The sequence below is a fragment of the Drosophila elegans genome, unplaced genomic scaffold, assembly GCF_018152505.1.
Source record: "Drosophila elegans isolate 14027-0461.03 unplaced genomic scaffold, ASM1815250v1 contig_788, whole genome shotgun sequence".
NCBI lineage: Eukaryota > Metazoa > Arthropoda > Insecta > Diptera > Drosophilidae > Drosophila > Drosophila elegans.
This window is the reverse complement of record NW_024546141.1, coordinates 280,396-304,994: the sequence shown is the minus strand read 5'-3', so window position 1 is coordinate 304,994 and position 24,599 is coordinate 280,396. Positions and strand designations below refer to the sequence as shown.

The window sequence follows — 24,599 nt, the reverse complement described above, 5'->3', positions numbered from 1 at the left end:
TGGCTCCGAACACCAATTTATGGACTTCTACAATTCACTTGGAGAGCGATTCATAGCAGCAGGTGATTACAACGCCAAGCACACACACTGGGGATCCCGCCTTGTGACTCCCAAAGGAAGGCAACTATATAATGCACCCATCAAAACATGCAACAAACTGGACTACGTTTCACCAGGCAGTCCTACATACTGGCCAACAGATCCTAGAAAACTATCTGATTTAAATGATTTTGCTGTGACAAAAAATATTTTCTTCGCAATCTAATATCTGCAAAATCGCTTTTGGATCTATCATCGGACCACTCACCAGTGCTAATTACTCTTCTTCACATACGCCAGAAGCAAAGAGCAGATGGAGCGCGAGGTGAGGGAGGAGCGCGCCAGGGAACAGTTAGGAGCGAAGTGGAGGCGGGACTCCGGTTCCGTTCTCCAGCTACTGGCGTCCCCCTGGTGTCGCGATCCCCGTCACTGGTCGGCATCATGGGCATAATAACGGGAAATTGAAATTCCACGCGGGGAGGCCAGTGAGAAAATTAGGGACGGGGGCGCCTGGACGATAGGCGGTCGATCGATAGTTGCGATCGATGGGTACAAGAAAATAATGGATTTCTCAATAAACGGTCAAAACGATGCACCCTGTCAACTTAGGACAGCGATGGCAATGCTGGACCCAACTATCGATAAATGCGATCGGAACGTTCGGAATGCCAGACGACGGAAATCGGAATGGGGGTTTCAAACACAGCGAACTGTCTGTTCAAATTCAACCTGTGAACAACAGACCTTGGACCCGGGCAAAGCAGGGACATCGTGAATTAACGGTACCACGCTGGACATTGCACCCGCACACGGCAAGGGCAACAAGGTCGAACTGTGAATTGGCGCACCCTGAACTAACGATGCGGCAGTGAACCTTGGACCCGATCACGCGAGCTGGAGGAAAGGAATAATGAGACCATCATAGGCTATAAAAAGGGCGGCGCAAGCGCAGCTCACCCCGAAGTAAAAGTGCGAGATCAAAGCGAATGCGTGTACGCGAGACCAGTAGCAAGTTAACGAAAATAACGAACGACTATAAGTCTACAAGGATGAGACTACAACGCTGAGGTCGTGGTTAAATCGAGCTCAGGGAGTCCTTGTGTGGAGTATGCGATAAAGGTGGCTGGGAGAAGAGGCAGAACCTAGTTCTACCTGGTAGGCGAAATACCTTGCCGGTCCCGACAGCGAGGTTCGCATAACATCCAGAGTCTCGGTGGAGCCGTCACGAGTCAGAGCAAGCAGTAGACTACGAGTAGCGACGCCGCAGAGGACAACGACGGGGAGCAGCTGTAGCAGAAGCGGAAGAGCCGCGAGGCTATGTTTGATGATACGAATAAAACCTTTACAATCCCAATACAACGCTTTCATTACCTTTGGTCAAAGGCAATCAACCAATATAAATTTGGTGGAACGATCCCACAACCTCTCTGAGCTAGCCGCTCGTTTACGTAGCGAGCGAGATACTGAAGAAATCAGGTCGTTACAAGTTTTAATTAAGGGCATTGTACTGGTAGTTGTTGTAATTACCAAATTGTTGGTAAGGTTGTACGGATCGGGGGACGGACATTGGGAACTCCAAGATTCAATTTGGCCGCTTTAGCATAATACTGCTGGAGAGAGTGATTTAGCTCGCGCCGTATCCGCTTGCAAGATTGCAAATATGTTTGGTGCTGAGAACTCATCCGCTCTTATTTCTAAGTAAGCGTTATTTCTGATGGACAAGAGCCGACATTCGTCTTGTTGCTCATTGTTTTTAACTTTGATTTTAGAGTTGCGCTCTTACACGTCGTCTTTTTTTTTTTACTCGTTAAACTTTTTTTTATTGAATAATTTGAAAGTTATCTTGGGCGAAACGAGCGTCTTTTCGCCAATTAAATTTTGGTAATTTTCACTATGTTTTTAATCACACGGCGGAGCGATACAAAATACGTCCGTTGACGTTGATTGTTTATTTTCTTTACGACCGAATCAAAACACGAAAAATAAGTGCAATTGATTGCAGACCAACTTATTTGCATACATGTTCAGTAAAGTAGTGCTATTGTTTTATAATTGTGTTCTCTTTCACATCTTTTTTGTTTGTGCTCTTCAAAGCACGGCATTTGAGTTGAGAACGGAGTTTAATCTGAAATAATTAAAATGTATATATTATATTTTAAAATTGATCCATAGTGTTGAGTAGAAACCAACACAAAAAGGTGTTAGTGTCCGACTTACTGTCAAGCGTCAATAAATAAATATCAATATAAATCAAAGTTTAATCGATGATTATATATATTTATATTATTATCTTTATGCATATTGAACCTTAAATTTTCCTTCCCTAAATTCATAAATAACACTGGCTTACATATTTAAATCAGTGAAATCCTCCAGAGATCATACGTTGGTTTTCCGGTGCAGATGGACTCCCTTTTTTGAGTGTAAATAACGTTTTTCACCTATATTCATTTCAATTATATTTTTATCTCCAGATCTGCCTAACCGAATTCGGTCATCGATAACTTGTTTCACTAGAAATACATAATTTTTTAACATTCCATACAATTCAAGCTCCAGCATCCACATAAAGGAAACAACATAAATTATAACATGAAAACAAGTGAAAAACGTTCCAACTTTGTAGAGCTATAGCATCTATACAAGGAAACCTATACTTACAACATGGATGAGTAAGTTGAAGAATGATCGATTTTAAGTGAAATAAGCTATCGCCGACCGAAATCGGCTACGCAAAACTGAAGATAAAAATTAAATATGCATGAAAACAGGTGAAAAATGTTGTTTGCACTTTTTAACTAAAATGGTACCATACAAAAAATGTTGAGTGTCATTTTTGAATGAGGGAGTTCATCTGCACCAAAAATCTAGGTTTTGATCATTGGAGGATTTTATCGATTTAAATTTGTAAGTCAGTGTAATATAATGTTTTTTTTTTGACATGAATTTTTACAGTACACATAATTTTTTTATATTATACTTTCTTGTACATTCGTAATAGTTTTAGTTTCATTTCAATATACACATTTTTTTAATTCGGCAATATATTATTCTTGTTTAATTATTATCACTCCTAGATACATATCTTGTTTGCCAATTAGATGCACACCTTGTTAAGATTTATCTTTTTTAATAAATTGAAATATGACACGAATGACTTGGGAAACATCTACTAATGGGTAGCTGGCCCAAATTTAAAAGTTGGGTAAAAACAATGATATAACTTTTTGCTGACGAAATTGACACCCTGCGATCGTATTGCAGTGACCAGCAACGATCCATTGGCAAACGGAGTAATAATATATTTACACATTTCTCTCTACAAATATGATTGGGGAGATACTTTAAAATTTTTTTACTTGCGTACACTTCAACAATAACTGGAAATGCAGCATCCCGTAACTCTTCTCTCCAGCTGGGGGGAAGCAGTAATTGAACTTGAGCTCGTCCTCCATGCGGTAATGGTATTTCAAAAGATCGCTGGGTCGGTAATGCCAGCTTTTGTAGTCTTTCTGTGTAAAATGGCCGTGTGTCGTATAAAATTTTCACCAAGCTGTGCGTTTCAAGCAAATGAACTCCAGATACCGGCAGTCCTGGACCTTGACATTCTAATATGTAGAACTCAATTCCATAGTTCGTTGCAACACCAAATGGTGGTGTAATAAAGGCATCAAAATGTGAACAGTTCGTATAATAGTAGCGACTACTCCAAAGATCCTCACCTAAATCACATGTTATACATTGCGGTTCGATTCTGTTAATAAAAATAATCAAATAAAGAAACAATGGATTATTGAATTGCCGGGTCCTTACTTCCTGGTATCGTCATGTATTGGATCTTTAACAGAATATAAGTGTCTTTGACCAGGTTTTTTATCCTGAGTAGCCAAAAAGTAAACTTTGTGATTTAGGGTATCCCAACATAATATTTCTACAACCTGAAAAATGACAAAAAAATATAAAATTTGTGTATTAATAAGAAAGTAAATAAGTCTATAATTTGTCTTTCCTTTTTAAAATTAGTTCCGTGAGTTTAATTACATAGTGCAACACATAAATTCAGAACCGATTTTTGAAATTTGCTGCTGAAAGTACTTGCAAGAACTAAAAATTCTGCATTATTACTTTTGCAAAATTGGTTCGAGCTTATATTTTATGTTGTTGTTAAACTGGCCTTTGAAAACCTTATGTGCGATTTTGATACGGCTATATCTTGTAAACCGAGAGAAATATTTTTTTTTGATTCTTCAGCAATCTTGTATGTACCAAAAGGGGAACAAAAATGTGGAACAAACCTACTCGAAAAATTCCAATTCTCTAAAATTACAATTTTTCAACCATTTTTTTTCAAAAATATTTAGGTCAACAATTCCACCACACAAATATGTCGTTTTTTTTTTTTTACTTCAATTAAAACAAAAGTCAAAATTAAACGAAATCATGAAATAAAATTAATATATAAATTATTAGCTGTTGTGTATGTATGAAATATTATTTATATTGTTGAAAGTTGATGCACTATAGACAGAGCAAGCAAGTGATTACGCGCGGGCCATATAATAATTATTACAAAGAACACCCAAAATTTGAGGTATATCTTGGCAAGTTGTGAAGAATCACATTTTCTATTATATTTACAGATATTCTTATCACAGTATATACTCACTAAACTAAGACCCTCTGAAGGGATAAATAATTATATTTAAAGTTTAGCCCTTTGGCTCATAAAATAACCGCGTACTTATTTGTAAAAAGCTTCCTAGCAAACTATAATTTCTAAGCCAGAAAGCATCTAGTAAGCCAGAATATCCAGTTTCACCGAATCCCAGGTCCGGCAACCCCGCAACAAGGCTACCACACCGATAAAAGCTACCCAAGACACATCTCGATCACAGCAAGAAAACTAACCACGATCTAAACTCACAAAAAGAAGGAATTTTTGAAAAGGAAGGAACGGTCACACTGAACCAGATGAACCAAGATCTCACTTGCTTTTTCACCAGGAACGACGACGGTCGGGGTTGTTCCGAGAACCAAGACAAGTTCGCGTCCGTGCCACGTGCCTTTGAGTTTGGGATACAACATCGATCCTCACCAGCCTCGCTGTTCCAGGATTAGCAGCGGCCGGCAACAATAAGTGCGAGAGAATGGATTCGCGAGTCATCACCATCGGCAACGAGGAATGCAATCGATTCCAGTAACAACCTGGCCGGGCGGTACGAGGTGAGAGGAGTCAAGTCAGGGACAGCAAGTCAGGGACACAGAGTGCGAGATCACCTGAGCGCCACAATATCAGATTGGAATGCCCATCACAGTTAATGTCGGTTCTTTCTAACTCAAGTATGCAGATTCTGGCCACTGGCGGGCCTAAGCATTTTCCATGGATTAATAACCACTTTCCGACGGCTATTGATTTTGCGGTGTACAGAGGCATCCCGTGTAACCACCTTGCTATCTCGGAGTGTCCCGGTCTTTCCTCTGACCATATTCCGCTTTTGATATATCTCTGCATTGCTGCCTATACGGTCGTTACCAAAACCAGTCTTCCACCTCGTGGTTCCGATATGAGAAGTTTCGGTGCTCGACTTTCAGTCCTGATTTAGAAGCATCCCTCTCTTACTACCGTGGACGAAGTTGATTCTTTTACTGAATTCTTAGTTGACCAGATCCACCAAGCTGCCCGTCCTGCTAGAAGTGTTCCTATTCCTCCACCATCTTGGTCTACTTCGAAGCAAGAAATTGCTGCCTTGGCCAGAAAAGGTCATGCATTCCGTCGCATCTGGATGAGGACTTACTATCGACATGGTAAAGAGGAAGGCTGTTGTGTCAGAACTTAAAAAAGTCCTTTGTTTGGCCAAGTCTGAATTATTTATGGACAAGTGCCATTGACCCTAACCAGAATCACGGGTTTGCGCTGTGGAAACGCAATCGCAACCGAAATAGACAGCCGCTTCAGAGATTCTCATTTAAACGTAACGATGGCACTTGGGCACACAGCGATTCCGAGATTGCTGAAGTATTTATAGATTATTTGGAAAATCGCTTTACTCCCTTTAACTTTGCAACAAGCCATGAAGTCCAACAACTATCTCTAGATTAGGCCTCTCTTTTTGGTTCGTGATCATATTAGGCGACTAGTTTCCACTTAGGCTCCTGCCTAGCTCAGTTATTACGCAGCTCCCTGGAAACGTGCTCTAGTCACAATGGTACCAGAAAAAGGAAAAGACCCGAGCTCCCCCGATTCCTATCGGCCGATTAGTCTCCTATGCACTTTTTCTAAGATTTTTGAACGGATCATGCTTGCTAGACTCTTAGCAATAGCTGCGTTTGATGAAGCCCTTCCAAACCACCAGTTTGGCTTTCGTAGTCGCCATTGTGCTGTTGGGCAAGTGCACAGAGTAGTAAATCATGTACTGGGTGCTTTGGAAGATCGCAAATACTGCTAGCTGTCTTTCTTATTGTTCGACATCAAGACATGGTTTTGCACGAAGGTCTCCTTTACAAACTAATGCCGCTCTTGCCAGTCCTGTATACAGTTTATACGTCGGATCTTCCAAACTTAGTTTCAGTCGGTACACTCCTGGCCACCTATGCAGATGACACTGCATTTCTTGCAGTTAGTCGCACCCCAACGTCTGCCTCCCGGCGTGACTAGGCATTCTTAAATGAATTCGAGTGCTGGGCTTCTCAGTGGAACATTACAATGAACGTCGACAAAACGCAGCACGCCACATTTGCTCGAAGCCCTAGCCGTTCGCGTAGCCTCTACCTTGATGGGAATAGGCTTAACATGAAGACAAGGTGATTGGACCGTCGCCTTTGTTGGAAAGAAAAAATGACCGCGTGTGTGGCTCAGCTAAATCAAAGAATGGACTGGCTTCTTCAGCGCATTTTCCTTGGATTAATAACCACTTTCCGACGGCTATTGATTTTGCGGTGTACAGAGGCATCCCGTGTAGCCACATTACTATCTCGGAATGTACCAATCTTTCCTTTGACCATATTCCGCTTTTGATATATCTCTGCATTGCTGCCTATACGGTCGTTACAAAAACCAGGCTTCTACCTCGTGGTTCGGATATGAGAAGTTTCGGTGCTCGACTTTCAGCCCCGATTTATAAGCATCCCTCTCTTACTACCGTGGACGAAGTTGATTCCTTTGCTGAATTCTTAGTTGAGCAGATCCACCAAGCTGCCCGTCCTGCTAGAAGTGTTCCTATTCCTGCACCATCTTGGTCCACTTCGAAGCCAAAAATTGCTGCCTTGGCCAGAAAAGGTCATGCACTCCGCCGCGCCTGGATGAGGACGAGGCATACCATCGACATGGCAAAGAGGAAGGCTGCTGTGTCAGAACTTAAAAAAGTCCTTCGTTTGGCCAAGTCTGAATTCTTTATGAACAAGCTCAGTGCCATTGACCCTAACCAGAATCACGGGTTTGCGCTGTGGAAACGCAATCGCAACCAAAATAGACAGCCGCTTCAGAGATTCTCATTTAAACATAACGATGGCACTTGGGCACACAGCGATTCCGAGATTGCTGAAGTATTTGTATATAATTTGGAAAATCGCTTTACTCCATTTAACTATACAACAAGCCAAGAAGTCCAAACAACTATCTCTATATTAGGACTCTGTTTACGGTTCGTGATCATATTAGGCGACTAGTTTCCACTAAGGCTCCTGGCATGGACTCGATTGACGAAAAGGTAGAAACGGCTCCGCCTAGCTTAGCCATTACGCAGCTCCCTGGAAACGGGCTCTAGTCACAATGGTACCAGAAAAAGGAAAAGACCCGTACTCCCAAGATTCCTATCGTCCGATTAGTCTCCTTTCCACTTTTTCCAAGATTTTTGAGCGGATCATGCTTGGCATAAGCTGAGTTTGATTAAGCCCTTCCAAACCACCAGTTTGGCTTTCGTAGTCGCCATTGTGCTGTTGAGCAAGTGCACAGAGTAGTAAATCATGTACTGGGTGCTTGGAAGATCGCAAATACTGCTCAGCTGTCTTTCTTGATGTTCGACATCAAGACATGGTTTGGCACGAAGGTCTCCTTTACAAACTAATGCCACTTTTGCCTGAGGGCCAGTCCTGTTACCGTTTATACGTCGGATCTTCCAAACCCAGTTCCACTCGGTACACTCCTGGCCACCTATGCAGATGACACTGCATTTCTTGCAGTTAGTAGTACCCCAACGTCTGTCTCCCGGCGTGACTAGGCATTCTTAAATGAATTCGAGTGCTGAGCTTCTCGGTGGAACATTACAATGAACGTCGACAAAACGCAGCACGCCACATTTGCTCACAGCCCTGGCTGTTCGCGTAGCCTCTACCTTGATGGGAATAGGCTCAACATGAAGACAAGGTGACCTACCCTGGTGTAACACTGGACCGTCGCCTTTGTTGGAATGACAAAATGACCGCGTGTGTGGCTCAGCTAGATCAAAACTGGATAGAATGGACTGGCTTCTTCGACCAGGTATCGGTCTAACCCTTCAGGCTAAGTTGCGGCTCTTCAATGCCATAGTCCTGCCGACGTTGAATTGAGGAATAACTTGCTAAGGCACAGCCTATTATTCATCTCTTAAAAGGGTACAAACGTGTATATCAAAGGCGCTTAGGAGGATACTGGGTGTGTTGTGTTGTTTCAGGTCACGGGAGTGTCGACGGTTGCGGAAACAATTTGTAGCTTGTCAAATCAAAACAGAGATCGCTTGCTGGATCACACCAGCCGTCTGGCTAGACGGCTTGCTACAACATTGGGTCAACTTCGGAGTCTTCATTATCATATAAGGGATTCAATGAAATTTTGATTTTGTGTATTTCCTTCAAAAATGGTGTTATAGGAATATTCGGTGCAATGCATTAATAGGAGGAATCGTTTTTTCATTGGCATTTATGTCCTGGTGGAATGTGAGCGACCTTGCTCATCCGATTCTTGGGGCAATTGGTTTTAGAACTCCATCAGGACGTAGCACTGGAAGTGCAGCAGTATAACCGGGTTTATTGAAATATGCAAAATACGCTTCTATGAATTCCGCACTTTTTTTTCAACACTCTATGACCACAAAACGGTACAAAAATCATTTTTTATTTTGGCATTTGCTGTCTCCTTTCGTTGAAGTTTTAAATGTTTATTTTTTTTAATGGTTGACTAAAAATTGCTAAGAAATTTTTAATTTTGGAATATTGAGGCACAAGATGGAATTTTGTCGGACAAGATTGGTCCCCATTTTTTTTCTTCCATTCCATACCTATAAGTTTGGTGACGAAACAAACAAAAAATTTCTCAGCGATTACGAGATATATCCATAAAAAAATGGCAATGCCAGTTTAAGCAACAAAATGGATAATAGCATAACCAATTTGGCAAAAGTAATAATGCAGCATTTCTAGTTTTTGAAAGAACTTCAGCAGCAACTTTCAAAAATTGGTTCAGAAACGATGTCCTTAAAGTCTATTTAATGTTATTTAGTCTTTCGAGTAAATCAATGCTTAACGTCTTAATTTGAGTGAGCTGGAAATGATTTCTACTCAGCGTGAAAAAACTTTCAAGTAATGACACGGCTTCATTTGTTAAAATTTATTCATTTGTTATAATTGCAAACTGTTTTTATTATCTGTGGCCTACGCAGAGACCGCATCTGTTTGTACTGAGTAGGAGAGCTTTATTTTAAACGCCGCACATGTCCTTTGTGCAGTGTGGGAAACATATTAAGTGACAATATTTGGAGGCTCAAGAGGCCTACACTTAAAAATTACAAGTGCTAAAAACTGTTCCTTGCTCTGGAACGATAGACAAACTTACATGCTTATAAAATCTTATAATTAACTAATTTCTAATATCTCACGGAGTGCCCTGTTTATCCCTAACTTCGTAAAACATTCTTAAGTCGATAAGGGAGATCACAACTACCCTGATATCACTTATAGTCAAAGACATTCTATGACTCGATAGCTCGAAAACAAAATTATCAAATTATAAAATTATAAAAGAGCAATTAACTTCAAGAGAAATCAAAGCATCAATAAAAGCCATCACGATCCATAATTAAGCTCTCTTTCACAATCTTCGAGATTCACCCAAAAGCTCGAGATCAATCGGAAGTCAACCCTTGCAGTTCAATTAGAAAAGTTCAGTTTGAGACCTATAACGAATTGGTTGGTGTTCTTCATTATAAATAATCTTTAAATAATTAGGTTAAATAAAGTAAAATCATTTTTTTTTAACGTACGAATTATACGAGTACTTAATTGGAGCAGTCGGTAGGTATAAAATTTAAAAATAGTCCTTTTAGTACGGTACTGGTCAAACTTAAGGATACGCTACACAACTAGCTATCCAGACCGGCGAGGTAAAACAGTGATTCAAAGTTTGATCCGCAAAAGAATCTACGTGCGTGTAGTATTCAAAACCGAAAAAAATCCCGAGCGGTCGGAAACAAAATTCAAAGTCGAATTTTGAATTCTGAAACATTTAAACTTAAACTTAGCTCTCCGATCTTCATCTCAATAAGCTGTTGACTCAAATCAGGGAGCTACATTACTACGATGGCGCACCAGGAAAGTTATCGGTGTTCATCAGCCAGGTCGATCAATTATTGACCTTGTACCCCACACAAGATGCCTGTCAAGCCCATATCATTTGTGGCGCTATCAAGCGAGTGATAGGCGACACTGCACTGGAAGCTGTTATTCAGGCAGGAGCGACAACCTGGTTGGAAATCCGAGATGCCCTATCAACATCGTTTAAGGATCACAGGATCTATGTAACGCTTGTAAAACAATTAGATGACACCCCATACTCCGGAAGCATCAGTAAATTCATCCAGTCGCTGGAAGTTCAACATCGTAATATTTTTGATAAGTAAGAGTTAAAAAGTGACCCTGTAAATAAAAGTAATTATTCTGAAATGTTGAAGAGGACTGTCAAAGCCACCATTGACAGAAAATTACCAGATAGAATGTATATGTCGTTGGCTCGCAAGGAATTTGATACTATCCCAAAATTAAAACAAGCCAACATGGAACAAGGTCTTTATGATGCTTTATTTACAAAAATCTTATTATCATAATCGCAAGAACAAGGGAAATAAAAATCAAAGTAACAATCAAAGGTATTACAATGACAAACATATAACGAGTGCGTTGTGAGGAGTCGTAAAACTCCCCACAAATTCCGATGCAGGAAACCTGCCTAGCAATAGCGAAGGAGGCGAGAATACCGGAGGAGTCAAGGGCAACAAGGTCAAACAGTAAACAACGGAACTTGGACCCGAGCAAAGCGGAGACACCGTGAACTAACGATACCACGCTGGACATTGGACCCTCACACGGCAAGAGCAACAAGGTCGAACGATAAATTGGCGGACTTCGGACCTGCACAAAGAGGACGCACCGTGAACTAACGGTGCAGCAGTGGACCTTGGACCCGATCACGCAAGCTGAAGAAGGGAAATAACGGGACCATCACAGGCTATAAAAAGGCGGCGTAAGCGCAGCGCACCAGCAAGTAATAGTGCGAGGAACAAAGCGAGTGCGTGTACGCGAGACCAGTAGCAAGTTAATCAAGTGCCGAGTGCCAAGTCGATCAAGATCGCAAAGTCGAGACGCCGAACGACTGAGAGTCTACAAGGCTGAGACTACAACGCTGAAATGCATCGGGTGCTAGGTCGTGGTTAAATCGAGCTCAGGGAGTCCTTGCGTGGAGCCTGCGATAAAGGTGGCTGGGCGAAAAGGCAGAACCTAGTTCTACCTGCTAGACGAAATACCTTGCCGGTCCCGACAGCGAGGTTCGCATAATATCCAGAGTCTCGAAGGAGCCGTCACGAGTCAGATACCAGTAAGCAGTCGACGAGAGGAGCGACGCCGCAGAGGACGACGACGAAGAGCAGCAGTAGCGGAGAACCGCGAGGCTTGTATACGAAGACGAATTAAAACCTGTTCAATTCCAACAGAACTCTTGCATTATTCTTTGGTCAAGGGCAATCACCCAATAAAATTTTGGTGGAACGAACCCATAACCTCTCTGAGCTAGCCGCCCGTTAATGTAGCGAGCGAAAATATCTAAGAAATCATGTCGTTACAGCATATTAATCATCAACTAATCAAAATAATTATCAAGCTAATAATTGGGATAGAAATGCTCAGAATCGTAATTCAAGTAACCCTACCGTTACTGACCCACAAACATATAACAATTTTAGGAACAGTTTAAACCAAGGTAGTCAGAATAATCCCATGAATTTCCAACCTTCTACTTCGCACAACCCAACTAACAATGGTCCTGTAAAGAAACAAAGGGAAAACAATAGCGGACAGAGCAGAATGGATGTAGACGTAAATTTTCATCAAATTGCATCGCAAACCTGGGACTCGGGAGAAGAGAAAGAATCAGTCAATAAGTAAATATCACATATCAGAACAATCTTTAACAAGGTATGATCGACACAGGATCGTCCATCAATATCATTAGGAAAAAATTTGAAAATTTCAAAGAAATAGAAGAAAATCTCACGGTATACACAATAAAGCGCCCAATAAAATTAAACAAGAGCATAATAATCAAGCCCACTGGTTCATGTCCGTTCAAACAAAAATTCTTCGTCCGTACATTTTCTCACAATTATGTTTCCTATTAGGTCGCAATATTAAGAAGATACCAAAGCAAAGATTGACTATGAGAAGGAAACTGTAACTTTAGGTTCAAAGACCTATATATTCAGGTACGAGGAGAAAAAGGGCGAGACCGCATCAGCAAGATGCCTTGACCCAAAGCAAAAGGATAAGACCGCATCAGCAAAGTGCCTGAAACCAAAATCAAGGAAGGATAATACCAAAACAAACCAAAAAACGGAGAAGACCGCACCTTCAAAGTGCCTTACTCCTAAAACCAGCAAAGATATAAAGGACGAAAATGCAATGAAATCCGATCCTACATCTATTGCTGATGAGACAATTAACTTCGCGATCAATAACGAATTACTCGAATGTAACGAGTTCAGACTCGAACATCTCAATGTTGAGGAGGTGGAATGTTTGAAGAAGGTTCTATACGAGTATAGAGACATTCAGTACAAGGGAGGTGAGAATTTGACTTTTACTATTACAATCAAGCATTCTATCCAAGCCAAGCATGAAGATCCGATTTATCGTAAACCATACAAATACCCCCAGAGCGTTGATCAGGAGGTAAACAAACAAATTAATGACATAATAGAGCAGTGCATCACTCGAAAGTCTAAGTCCCCCTATTGTTCACCTATTTGCGTGGTCCCCAAGAAGGCAGACGCCTCAGGTAAACCAAAGTTCAGACAAGTATTCGACTACAGGAATCTTAATGAAATAACAGTCAATGACAAGTTTCCGATTTCTAGAATGGACGAAATACTTGATAAATTAGGGAAATGTCAGTATTTCACCACAATTGATCTAGCTAAGGTTTTCCACCAAATACAGATGGAGAAAAACTCTATTGCAAAAACAGCGTTTTCAACCAAACATTGGCCTTAAAAATGCTCCGGCAACTTTCAAGAGATGCATGAACAATTTGTTGGAAGATTTAATCTACAAGGATTGTATACTTGGTTGATATCATAATGTACTCCACTTCTTTGGAGAAACATATTTTATCATTAAGGAAAGTCTTTGGAAAATTAAGGGACGCTAATTTAAAATTGCAATTGGACAAAAGTGAGTCGTCAAGAAAGAAACAGAATTCCTAGGACACATTGTCACTTCTGGCGGAATTCGACCTAACCCAAACAAAACAAACGCAATCACAAGTTTTCTATTACCAAAAACACCAAAACGAAAATAAAATAATTCATGGGATTATGTGGGTTCTATCGCAAATTCATCCCTAACTTTGGTAAGGTAGTTAAACCTATAACCCTTATGCAGGCCGTTTGAAATATTAATCGATCATAAACCACTGGTGTGGCTTAACAACATAAAAGAGTCCAACATGAAACTGCAAAGGTGGAAAATTAAATTGACTGAATTCGATTACAAAATTAAGTATCTTCCAGGAAAAGAAAATTATGAGCCGATGCTCTTTGCTGCACAATAATAGAAGAAGCCATGGTTGGCGAAATTGCGGATAGCATGGATGCAACAATGCATAGTGCTGCTGAAGATAACTTAATTTACTAAGCTACTCAGCTATTCTCGAAGCAAATAAAGATAGTAAAGGGAGAAACAGACACAGTTAACACAAGTCATTAGTTTCAGAAATAAAAATAAAAATCACAATTGAAGAAATGACGATGAGTTAGCTAAAACGCTCACCAAGGAATATTTGTGCACAAAGATAAGCGCTTTTTATTTCCAAGATGATGACGACTTCCTGATATTCCAAAGGGCATATACAGATTTCATAAGCACTAGTAGTTTCACAAAATTGATGCGATGTAACAAGAAGCTAATTGATATTCTAACTTATGCCGAATTTAAGGATTTAATCTTTAAAAAGCATACATAACTTTTGCACACAGGTATAGAAAAACTTGTAATTGGTTAAAATAAGAATATTACTAAAATAAATACTAAACTCACATTTGAAACAACACCCTATGTGCTAAACGCTAGAGAAAAATATGTGATTGATTTTTATTTCACAGGGAATCAAATCTTCCTATCGTGCATAGAAATTTGCTACATTAATTGAAGTAAAAAGTAGAGATTGGTTAGAAGCAAGGAGAGCTATCATAAAGGTATTTAAGGATGTGGGAAATGTGAATAGCATTGCAAAATTGGTTAAGATCACAGGGCATAGATAAAGCCATAACTACAAGTAAAAATGGTGTATCTGAGAAAGATTTCATAAAACGTTAAACGAGAATTATTGGTAGCGAACAAAACATAGAAGATCGATGTACAAAATCCTATATGCTTACAATCACAAAACAAATCATAATACCACTAAAAGAACTCCAGCCAATATTTTTCTATGTGCAGGAAGCCCCGACTTTAATATACAACAAAACAAAATTAACAAAATTGAAATTTAAACAAAACAAGAAAGAAAGCAAACTTCGGCAAGCCGAAGTTCATATACCCTTGCAGCTATTGCAAGAATTAAACATTTTTGAAAACATTAAAATTATAATTTACTTGCGTATAAGTTTAAAAACATTGAAGCTATGATGATTTGCAGCTGAATTATTTGATAGTTATTTTATATTTTTTTATTGTTCCTATGGGAGCTATATGATATAGTCGTCCGACTTTGATGAAACTTAAACCGTAAATTGGAAATATTTAACCATTACTAAATGTCGAAGAACTAAACAAAAAATTAAAAAACAGAAAAGTTATAATTTTTTTCATTTATTTCTCCGATTGTTCCTATGGGAGCTATATGATATAGTCGTCCGACTTTGATGAAATTTAAACCGTAAATCGAAAATATTTAACCATTGCTTTATGTCGAAGGGCTAAACAAAAAAGTAAAAAACAGAAAAGTTATAATTATTTTTCATTTATTTTTCCGATTGTTCCTATGGGAGCTATATGCTATAGTCGTCCGATTTTGATGAAATTTTTACCATAATTCTGAAATATTTAACCATTGCTTTATGTCGAAGAACAAAACAAAAAATTAAAAAACAGCAAAGTTATAATTTTTTTTCAATTATTTTTCCGATTGTTCCTATGGGAGCTATATGCTATAGTCGTCCGATTTTGATGAAAGTTAAACCATAATTCTGAAATATTTGACCATTGCTATATTTCGAAGAACTTAACAAAAAATTAAAAAACAGCAAAGTTATAATTTTTTTTCATTTATTTTTCCGATTGTTCCTATGGGAGCTATATGCTATAGTCGTCCGATCCGGCTCGTTCCGACTTATATACTACCTGCAATAGAAAGACAACTTTTGGGAAAGTTTCATGCAGATAGCTTTAAAACTGAGAGACTAGTTTGCATATAAACGGACGGACAGACGGACGGACAGACGGACATGGCTAGATCGACTCGCCTAGTGATGCTGATCAAGAATATATATACTTTATAGGGTCGGAGATGTCTCCTTCACTGCGTTGCAAACTTCTGACTGAAATTATAATACCCTCTGCAAGGGTATAAACAGACACAGTTATGAAGTTGATACGAAATACAGGCAATCCCCACTTGTTAAATGTAGATTGACCAACACATTTAAAAAGACAGGTCAGATTAAACAAGTGAATGAAAAACACTTCGAAGAAACCAACAGAGGCAGAAAAATTGTACACAAGTCTAAATTCAAACAAGAAAGAAAGCAAACTTCGGCAAGCCGAAGTTCATATACCCTTGCAGCAAATGCATTAAATATTTTTTAAATGATTAAAATTATGTTTTACTTGCGTATATGTCTAAAAACATTGAAGCTATGATGATTTGCAGCTCAATTATTAGATAATTCTTTTAAATATTTTTAGTATTTCTATGGGAGCTATATGATATAGTCGTCCGATTTTGATGAAATTTAAACCTTAATTCTAAAATATATAACCATTACTATATGTCGAAGAACAAAAAAAAATTAAAAAACAGCAAAGTTATAATTTTTTTTTCCGATTGTTCCTATGGGTATGATATATTCGTCCGATTTTGATGAAATTTAAACCGTAATTTTAAAATATATAACCATTACTATATGTCGAAAAACTAAAAAAAAATTAAACAAGAAAGAAAGCAAAACCCTTGCAGCTATTGCAAGAATTGAATACTTTTGAAAACATTAGATTTAATTGCGTATATGTTGAAAAACATTGAAGCTATGATGATTTGCAGCTCAAATATTAGATAGTTATTTTATATATTTTTATTATTTCTATGGGAGCTATATGATATAGTCGTCCGCTTTTGATGAAATTTAAACCGTAATACTGAAATATTTAACCATTCCTATGTGTCGAAGAACTAATAGAAAAATTTAAAAACAGCAAAGCTATAATTTTTTTTTCTATTTTTTTCTGATTGTTCCTATGGGAGCTATATGATATAGTCCTCCGATTTTGATGAAATTTAAACCGTAATTCTGAAATAGTAAACCATTACTATATGTCGAAGAACTAATAAAAATATTTAAAAACAGCAAAGTTATAATTTTTTTTGTATTTTTTTCCGATTGTTCCTATGGGAGCTATATGATATAGTCGTCCGATCCGGCTTGTTCCGACTTATATACTACCTACAATAGAAAGACAACTTTTGGGAAAGTTTCATGCAGATTGCTTAAAAACTGAGAGACTTGTTTGCGTAGAAACGGACGGACAGACGGACATGGATAGATCGACACGCCTAGTGATGCTGATCAAGAATATATATACTTTATTGGGTCGGAAATAACAAAATAAGACTAACAAAAATAAATATGATAATTCCAGACCCATCGAAGAAGAGTAAGATACGCCCCGTATTTCCCGTAATAACGATCTGTCTGGCAGTAATCACCCTCATCACTACGTTTCAAGGGAATAGTATAGAAGTAAGCTCAATTAGCGCCAAAAATGGATACCTAATATTTCAAACAGGAGTTACGGAAATTCCCACAAGTTACGAATACCACTATTTAAGCATAAGCATAAATAAGACCATGCTAATATTTGAGAACTTATGAAAGAGGCGAAATTCTTTCCCGACATAATCCAAATTGAGTACCTAGTCGAAAATCTAAAAAGGGAAATAAACGGTTTGAGGATAATTTATTGAAACAAACGAGGTCTGGTAAATATGGTAGGAAAAGTTTACAAATACTTCTTCGGCACGCTAGACCAAGATGACAGGGATGAGTTAGAGGAAAATATCAACAATTTGTCAGAAAATTCTGTTCAGGATCATGATTTGACTATGATCGTAGACTTGATTAAAATTAGATATTATCAACAAATTCAAAGCAGAAAAAAAAGATCAGCAAGTAGCAGTTCTAATCTTTCTTATGCCACAATTCACCGAATATATCGAGAATATAGAAATGGGATTGCAACTCACGAGACTGGGAATTTTTAATCCGAAATTACTTAAATACAATTATCTAAAACAGAAAAATTCTACAAAATTACTAAAAATTTAAACATCCACTTGGCTTAAAACAGATACAATGAAATTTTAATTATTTCTCATGTTCCTAGCGAAATCACAGAAGTTCCAATTCTTGAAATAGTCCTATATCCCGATGGGTCCAACTACTTCCTCACCGAACCTATATTTAATAAGTTTTATATTTACAAGGATAAGGTATATAACACACATACAGATAAACCAATTCTTGACAAATGTTTAGTTGGAATTATTAAACAGGAACCTACTGAATGCAAATACACTAAAGCACATACAAATTTCCAAATCAATTATGTAGAACCACACATATTAATCACATGGAATATTTCGAAACAACTATTAATCAAAACTGCATAAAAATAGAGTCTCTATACAAGGAAACAACATTATTAAAATCAAGAATTGTACTATGCAAATAGATGAATTTATAATTTCAAACAACTTTGCAGATTTTACACAGTCAATTTATATTATTAACAACGTAACCAAAATAGAACCTTTGCTATACATTCAAACAAAAGAAATAATATAATACAACCGATCCCGGACAAAATTGTAAATGATCAGATCATTCCGGTGAATAACATTATGATTTATCCCACATTATCCGCCTGAAGACAGGCCAAATTCAAAGGTTAGGGGAGTGACATATACACAGTCCCACTGACTTAGCTCATGCCTACTTATAATTACACAGAACATGTATAATCATCATACCTCATACTACCCTTCAATTGTACAAACACATAACACATACATCCCATGCTACCCTACAACTAAGAATCATTATCAATTGATAAGCATACACTCATGGGACACCACAACTCCACATAAGTCCCCAGCAGTCGAGTAAACACAAGTCCCCAGCAGTAGACTAAACAACTTTTAGTGTCTAAACATCTTGCCCCATTTTCCACACGCTCGATGTTCGGACTCGATAGCTCGAAAACAAAATTATCAAATTATAAAAGAGCGATTGACTTCAAGAGAAATCAAAGCATGAATAAAAGCCATCACGATCCATAATTAAGCTCTCTCTCAGAATCTTCGAAATTCACCCAAAAGCTCGAGACCGAGGCTCGAAAGTCAACCCTTGTAGTTCAATTAGAAAAGTTCAGTTTGAGACCTATAACGAATTGGTCGGTGTTATTCATTATAAATAATCTTTAAATAATTAGGTTAAATAAAGTAAAATAATTTTGTTTTAACGTACGAATTATACGAGTACTTAATTGGAGCAGTCGGTGGGTATAAAATTTAAAAATAGTCCTTTTAGTACGGTACTGGTCAAACTTAAGGATACGCTACACAACTAGCTATCCAGACCGGCGAGGTAAAACAGTGATTCAAAGTTTGATCCGCAAAAGAATCTACGTGCGTGTAGTATTCAAAACCGAAAAAAATCCCGAGCGGTCGGAATCAAAATTCAAAGTCGAATTTTTAATTCTGAAACATTTAAACTTAAACTTAGCTCTCCGATCTTCATCTCAATAAGCTGTTGACTCAAATCAGGGAGCTACATTACTACGATGGCGCACCAGGAAAGTTATCGGTGTTCATCAGCCAGGTCGATCAATTATTGACCTTGTACCCCACACAAGATGCCTGTCAAGCCCATATCATTTGTGGCGCTATCAAGCAAGTGTAGGCGACACTGCACTGGAAGCTGTTATTCAGGCAGGAGCGACAACATGGTTGGAAATCCGAGATGCCCTATCAACATCGTTTAAGGATCACAGGATCTATATAACGCTTGTAAAACAATTGGATTACACTCCATACTCCGGAAGCATCAGTAAATTCATCCAGTCGCTGGAAGTTCAACATCGTAATATTTTTGATAAGTAAGAGTTAAAAAGTGACCCTGTAAATAAAAGTAATTATTCTGAAATGTTGAAGAGGACAGTCAAAACCACCATTGACAGAAAATTACCAGATAGAATGTATATGTCGTTGGCTCGCAAGGAATTTGATACTATCCCAAAATTAAAACAAGCCACCATGGAACAAGGTCTTTATGATGCTTTATTTACAAAAATCTTATTATCATAATCGCAAGAACAAGGGAAATAAAAATCAAAGTAACAATCAAAGGTATTACAATGACAAACATATAACGAGTGCGTTGTGAAGAGTCGTAAAACTCCCCACAAATTCCGATGCAGGAAACCTGCCTAGCAACAGCGAAGGAGGCGAGAATACCGGAGGAGTCAAGGGCAACAAGGTCAAACAGTAAACAACGGAACTTGGACCCGAGCAAAGCGGAGACACCATGAATTAACGATACCACGCTGGACATTGGACCCTCACACGGCAAGAGCAACAAGGTCAAAAGTGCAGTCGAGAGAGAAATAGACGCACTTTTGTGAAGCTCCGCTTTAAACACCGAAAAACAACTTAAACTCGGCTTAAAAAATTAAAAACTGCTTACGGCAGCATCATTAATAAGAGTACAACACGTTAAAGTTCTTGTTGCCCGGAAGTTTTAAGCAGTAAATCGCTTGTTAATAAATCCACAATTAAGTGCAACAACAATCCAATAAAGAAACAGTGCATAGCAAAACACAAGAGCACAGAGACAAAACACTCAGCACATCAAAACACTCAACACATCAAAACACTCAACCCTCTCGGCACCAACACAATAATGTCTTCAGCAGCAAAGCGACTTAGGAAGGAAACTCACTCCGATCTGAAGGGAGCCCGTGACTCCGATGCTCAACTGCTTCACACGATCGACCTCAGATTTTCCGAACTAAAGGAAAGTCTTGCAGGGGAGATCCGTGATGGCGAGGCACGTATAACCGGCACTCTGGAAGAAAAATTTAAGTTAATAGCAGCTGACTGCAACAAACTCACACTGAGAGTCACTCAATTGGAGAGCGAGGTGAGAGAGATGGGGATGCTGAGGCAGCGGGTCCAGGAGCTGGAGGCGAAACTGTCTAAAAACTGCCAGGATCAGCGCGTTGACGAGTTGGAGGCAAAGTGGGTGGCCTCCTGCAACGCACAGGCGGCGTCTGAAGTCGCCTGTGACTTGCGTTGGCATGGGGTCCCACAAGTCCAGGGGGAAAATGTGAAAGCACTTTTTCACGCACTGTGCTTCTCGCTCAAACTGACCCCGCCGCCTAAAATACGTACGATTTTTCGAACGCGACCGCGAAAATCGACCCGTACAGTAGTGGATCCAATTATAATTATTAAAATGGAACACGTGCACGATAAGGCGACACTGCTGCGTGCGATCGCGGCATACCGAAAAGAAAACAAAACGCAACTGAGCTTAAAGCTCATCGGCCTAGACTCGCCAGCGTTTATATATATAAACGAACAGCTGACCAAAACAAAATATGAAATTTTCAAGCGGGCGATGCATCTCAAGAGGCTGAAGCGCCTAACAGCTGTTTTCTCTCGCCGTGGAGATATCTTCGTAAAGGAGAGAGAGGGAGGGGAGGCCATTTGCGTGCAACGCCTGGGCGAACTGGCCCAAATGGAGATTTGCACCCCCGAGGAATTAGCTGCGCTGGAAGCTGCTAGTTCTGGGACATTAAATGATAATTCATTTCGCACCTAAGAGGCGCTTATATTTATGTACCATTGTTGTGAAATTATCAGTAGTTTTATTATATTTATTTAGGATTAGTATCAGTCGCATTAATTTTATTTTGTTTCTTGGTGTGGTGTGTCTATATGTCATAAATATTTGTAGACTGCGAGCGCAGCTAATATTACAATTAAATAATTTAAAATGGGTGATAGCAACAACAATAACATAAACATAAATCCAAATCGATCAAATAGCCATGCGATGTTAAGGGTTCTCGGAGAGAAGAGAGCTGGTCTTAATGTGTGTCATATAAATGCTCAAAGCCTCACACGAAAAATTGAAGAATTTAGATACCTCTTTATCAATTCGAGTGTAGATGTTATATGTGTTTCTGAAACTTGGTTTGTTCCTAATTTATGTGATGTTTTAGTTGAATGTGATGGTTATAATTTGCATCGCTCTGACCGTGATAGTCATGGGGGTGGGGTTGCAATATATGTTAGTAAAAAGTTATGTTCCACGTTTATATTTAAACACTCAACCAGAAGTGCAATTGAATACTTATTTATAGAAATTAGATGCCAAAGATATGCTGATAAGCTACTAATTGGGTGTGTATACCGACCTAACTGCCGTATTGACTATGAACAATTTTTAAACATCATTCCTGACGTGTCAATTAATTATTCAGACGTCATTATAACAGGCGATTTTAATAGCGATATTTTAAGGGATTCCCACCTTGCAGAGGACATGAAATCGCTGGGGATGAAGTTGGTTAACTTTGTGTCCCCTACGCATTTTACCAAAACCCGCAACTCGCTTTTAGACTTATTTTTTGTGTCTAATACAGACAAAGTAGCCACATATGACCAACTTATTGTCCCATCGTTCTCAAAACATGACCTCATATACTTGACTTACGCACTTGACCTACAATACCTTGACCATTCAATAGTTTTTAGGGTTTTTAGAAATATCAACTATGACCTTTTGGACTCCACCTTTAATTTGGGCAATTGGAATGACATATATTCCCTTTCCGAAGTAGACGAACAAGTTAACCTTTTACAAAACAATATTTGTTATTTATATAACTGTGTCGAACCTGTTCGTAGCAAAGTTATTCGTTTTTCTGAAAAACCATGGTTCCAAAGAAACATCAAAGACGCAATATTACAGCGTGACGGGGCGTACAATAAGTGGAGAAGGTACAGGACACCTCAAGCTTACGCAGTGTTCAAGTCATTGAGAAAAAAAGTGACCAAACTTACTGACACCGCCAAGGCAAATTTCTATTCCCATAAATTCAACAACGCATCTTCCACTGCTCAGACATGGAAAATAATTAAAAAGCTGGGAATATGCAAAGTTAAACCAAGACTTGAACAAGACATTAATGTAAATGAACTTAATAAAAAGTTCTTAAGCTGCAAAGTACCTGAAATCACTGAAAATAAATATCTGAACCCACGATTTGTATCCGAAACTGTCTGTGATATTAGATTTAGGTTTTTGTGTGTTCATCAGTGTGATGTCCTACAAAGTATACTAAGAATTAAGAGTGACACCACTGGGTCTGACAACATAAGCCCTAAATTCATAAAAATTCTGCTGCCAAAAATCCTGCCATACATAACCTATACCTTTAATACTGTACTGACAAAATCAACTTATCCGGACTGTTGGAAAGCGGCAAAAATAATTCCGATTCCTAAATCAAATAATGAGTACAGACCCATCTCCATTTTACCATACCTATCAAAGGTATTTGAGAATCTCATGGCTGATCAAATTAATAAATTTATGTCCGACAATGCAATGCTTACTAATAATCAGTCTCAGCTATTATAAAAATTGCAGACGACATAAGGGAACAAATAGACGAAAACAATGTTACACTCTTAGTTTTACTGGACTATAGTTAGGCCTTCGATACAGTAAACCATAATGTCCTTTGTGCAAAACTACGTAATATGTTTATGTTTTCTAAAACTTCTGTCAAACTTGTGTCTTCGTACCTACAAAATCGTCGTCAATCTGTTGTACTGTCTAGCGTTTCGTCCTCATATGAAAATGTTAATCGTGGTGTACCCCAAGGGTCTGTGCTTGGTCCCTTATTGTTTACCTTATATGTTAATGACCTTCCCAATGCGTTATCTGAATGTAATGTACACTTGTATGCTGATGATGTCCAAATGTATGTGAGTCGTCCTTTAAACAGAATAAATGAATGTATAGATGTTTGTAACAGAGAACTTGAACGTGTAAATGAGTGGGCCGGCAACAATGGACTTGGGATCAACCCATCAAAATCAAAATGTCTTGTCATAAGTAAAAGAAAGATGATTTTTAACAATTTGCAGCCACTGAGTATGAATAGCACGCCACTTGAGTACGTTGATACAGCTGTAAACTTAGGTTTTACATTCAACAGAACTCTTACCTGGAATGATCATATTAAAAAGTCTGTAGGGAAAACATACGGCATAATAAGGACATTATCCGTAACTAAAAATTGCCTGCCCACCCATATACGTTTACTAATAGATAAAACCTGCATTGTTCCAGCGCTATTTTATGGAGTAGAAGTTTTTTCAAACTGTGACACTACCAGTAAGAACAGAATTAAAGTTCTATTTAATTGCATAGCCAGGTATATATTCAACCAACCACATACAGATCACGTATCCGAATTTTCGCTGAAAATATTCGATATCGCGCTAAATGAATGGATAAAGATGCGGAACTTAATTTTTCTGCAAAAAATTATTTTCCAAAAAGAACCTTTGTATCTTTTCGAAAAACTTCAATTTACATCCTCTAGAAGAGCAAACAATCTTACATGCATAAGACCTAGATCATTGACATCCGAAAGACAATTTTTAATTAATGCTATTCGATCATGGAATCACCTCCCAAACCATCTTAAAAATATTAGCAGTGCCACGCAATTCAAGATAAAATTAT

The 24,599-nt window shown here is 38.5% G+C and overlaps 1 protein-coding gene across 1 annotated transcript in view; it reads right to left on the bottom strand.

Annotated features, from left to right (window-relative positions):
* Positions 1 to 763: 763 nt before the first annotated feature.
* Positions 764 to 24,599, bottom strand: part of LOC108138498 (inactive dipeptidyl peptidase 10) — a 252,831-nt gene continuing 228,995 nt past the window's right edge. Inside the window, exons 7-9 of the mRNA XM_041710131.1 lie at positions 3,853 to 3,977; positions 3,399 to 3,793; positions 764 to 933 (exon numbers count right to left, since the gene is read on the bottom strand). Of these exons, the coding sequence (XP_041566065.1) occupies positions 764 to 933; positions 3,399 to 3,793; positions 3,853 to 3,977 (690 nt within the window). The remainder of the gene's footprint in view (positions 934 to 3,398; positions 3,794 to 3,852; positions 3,978 to 24,599) is intronic.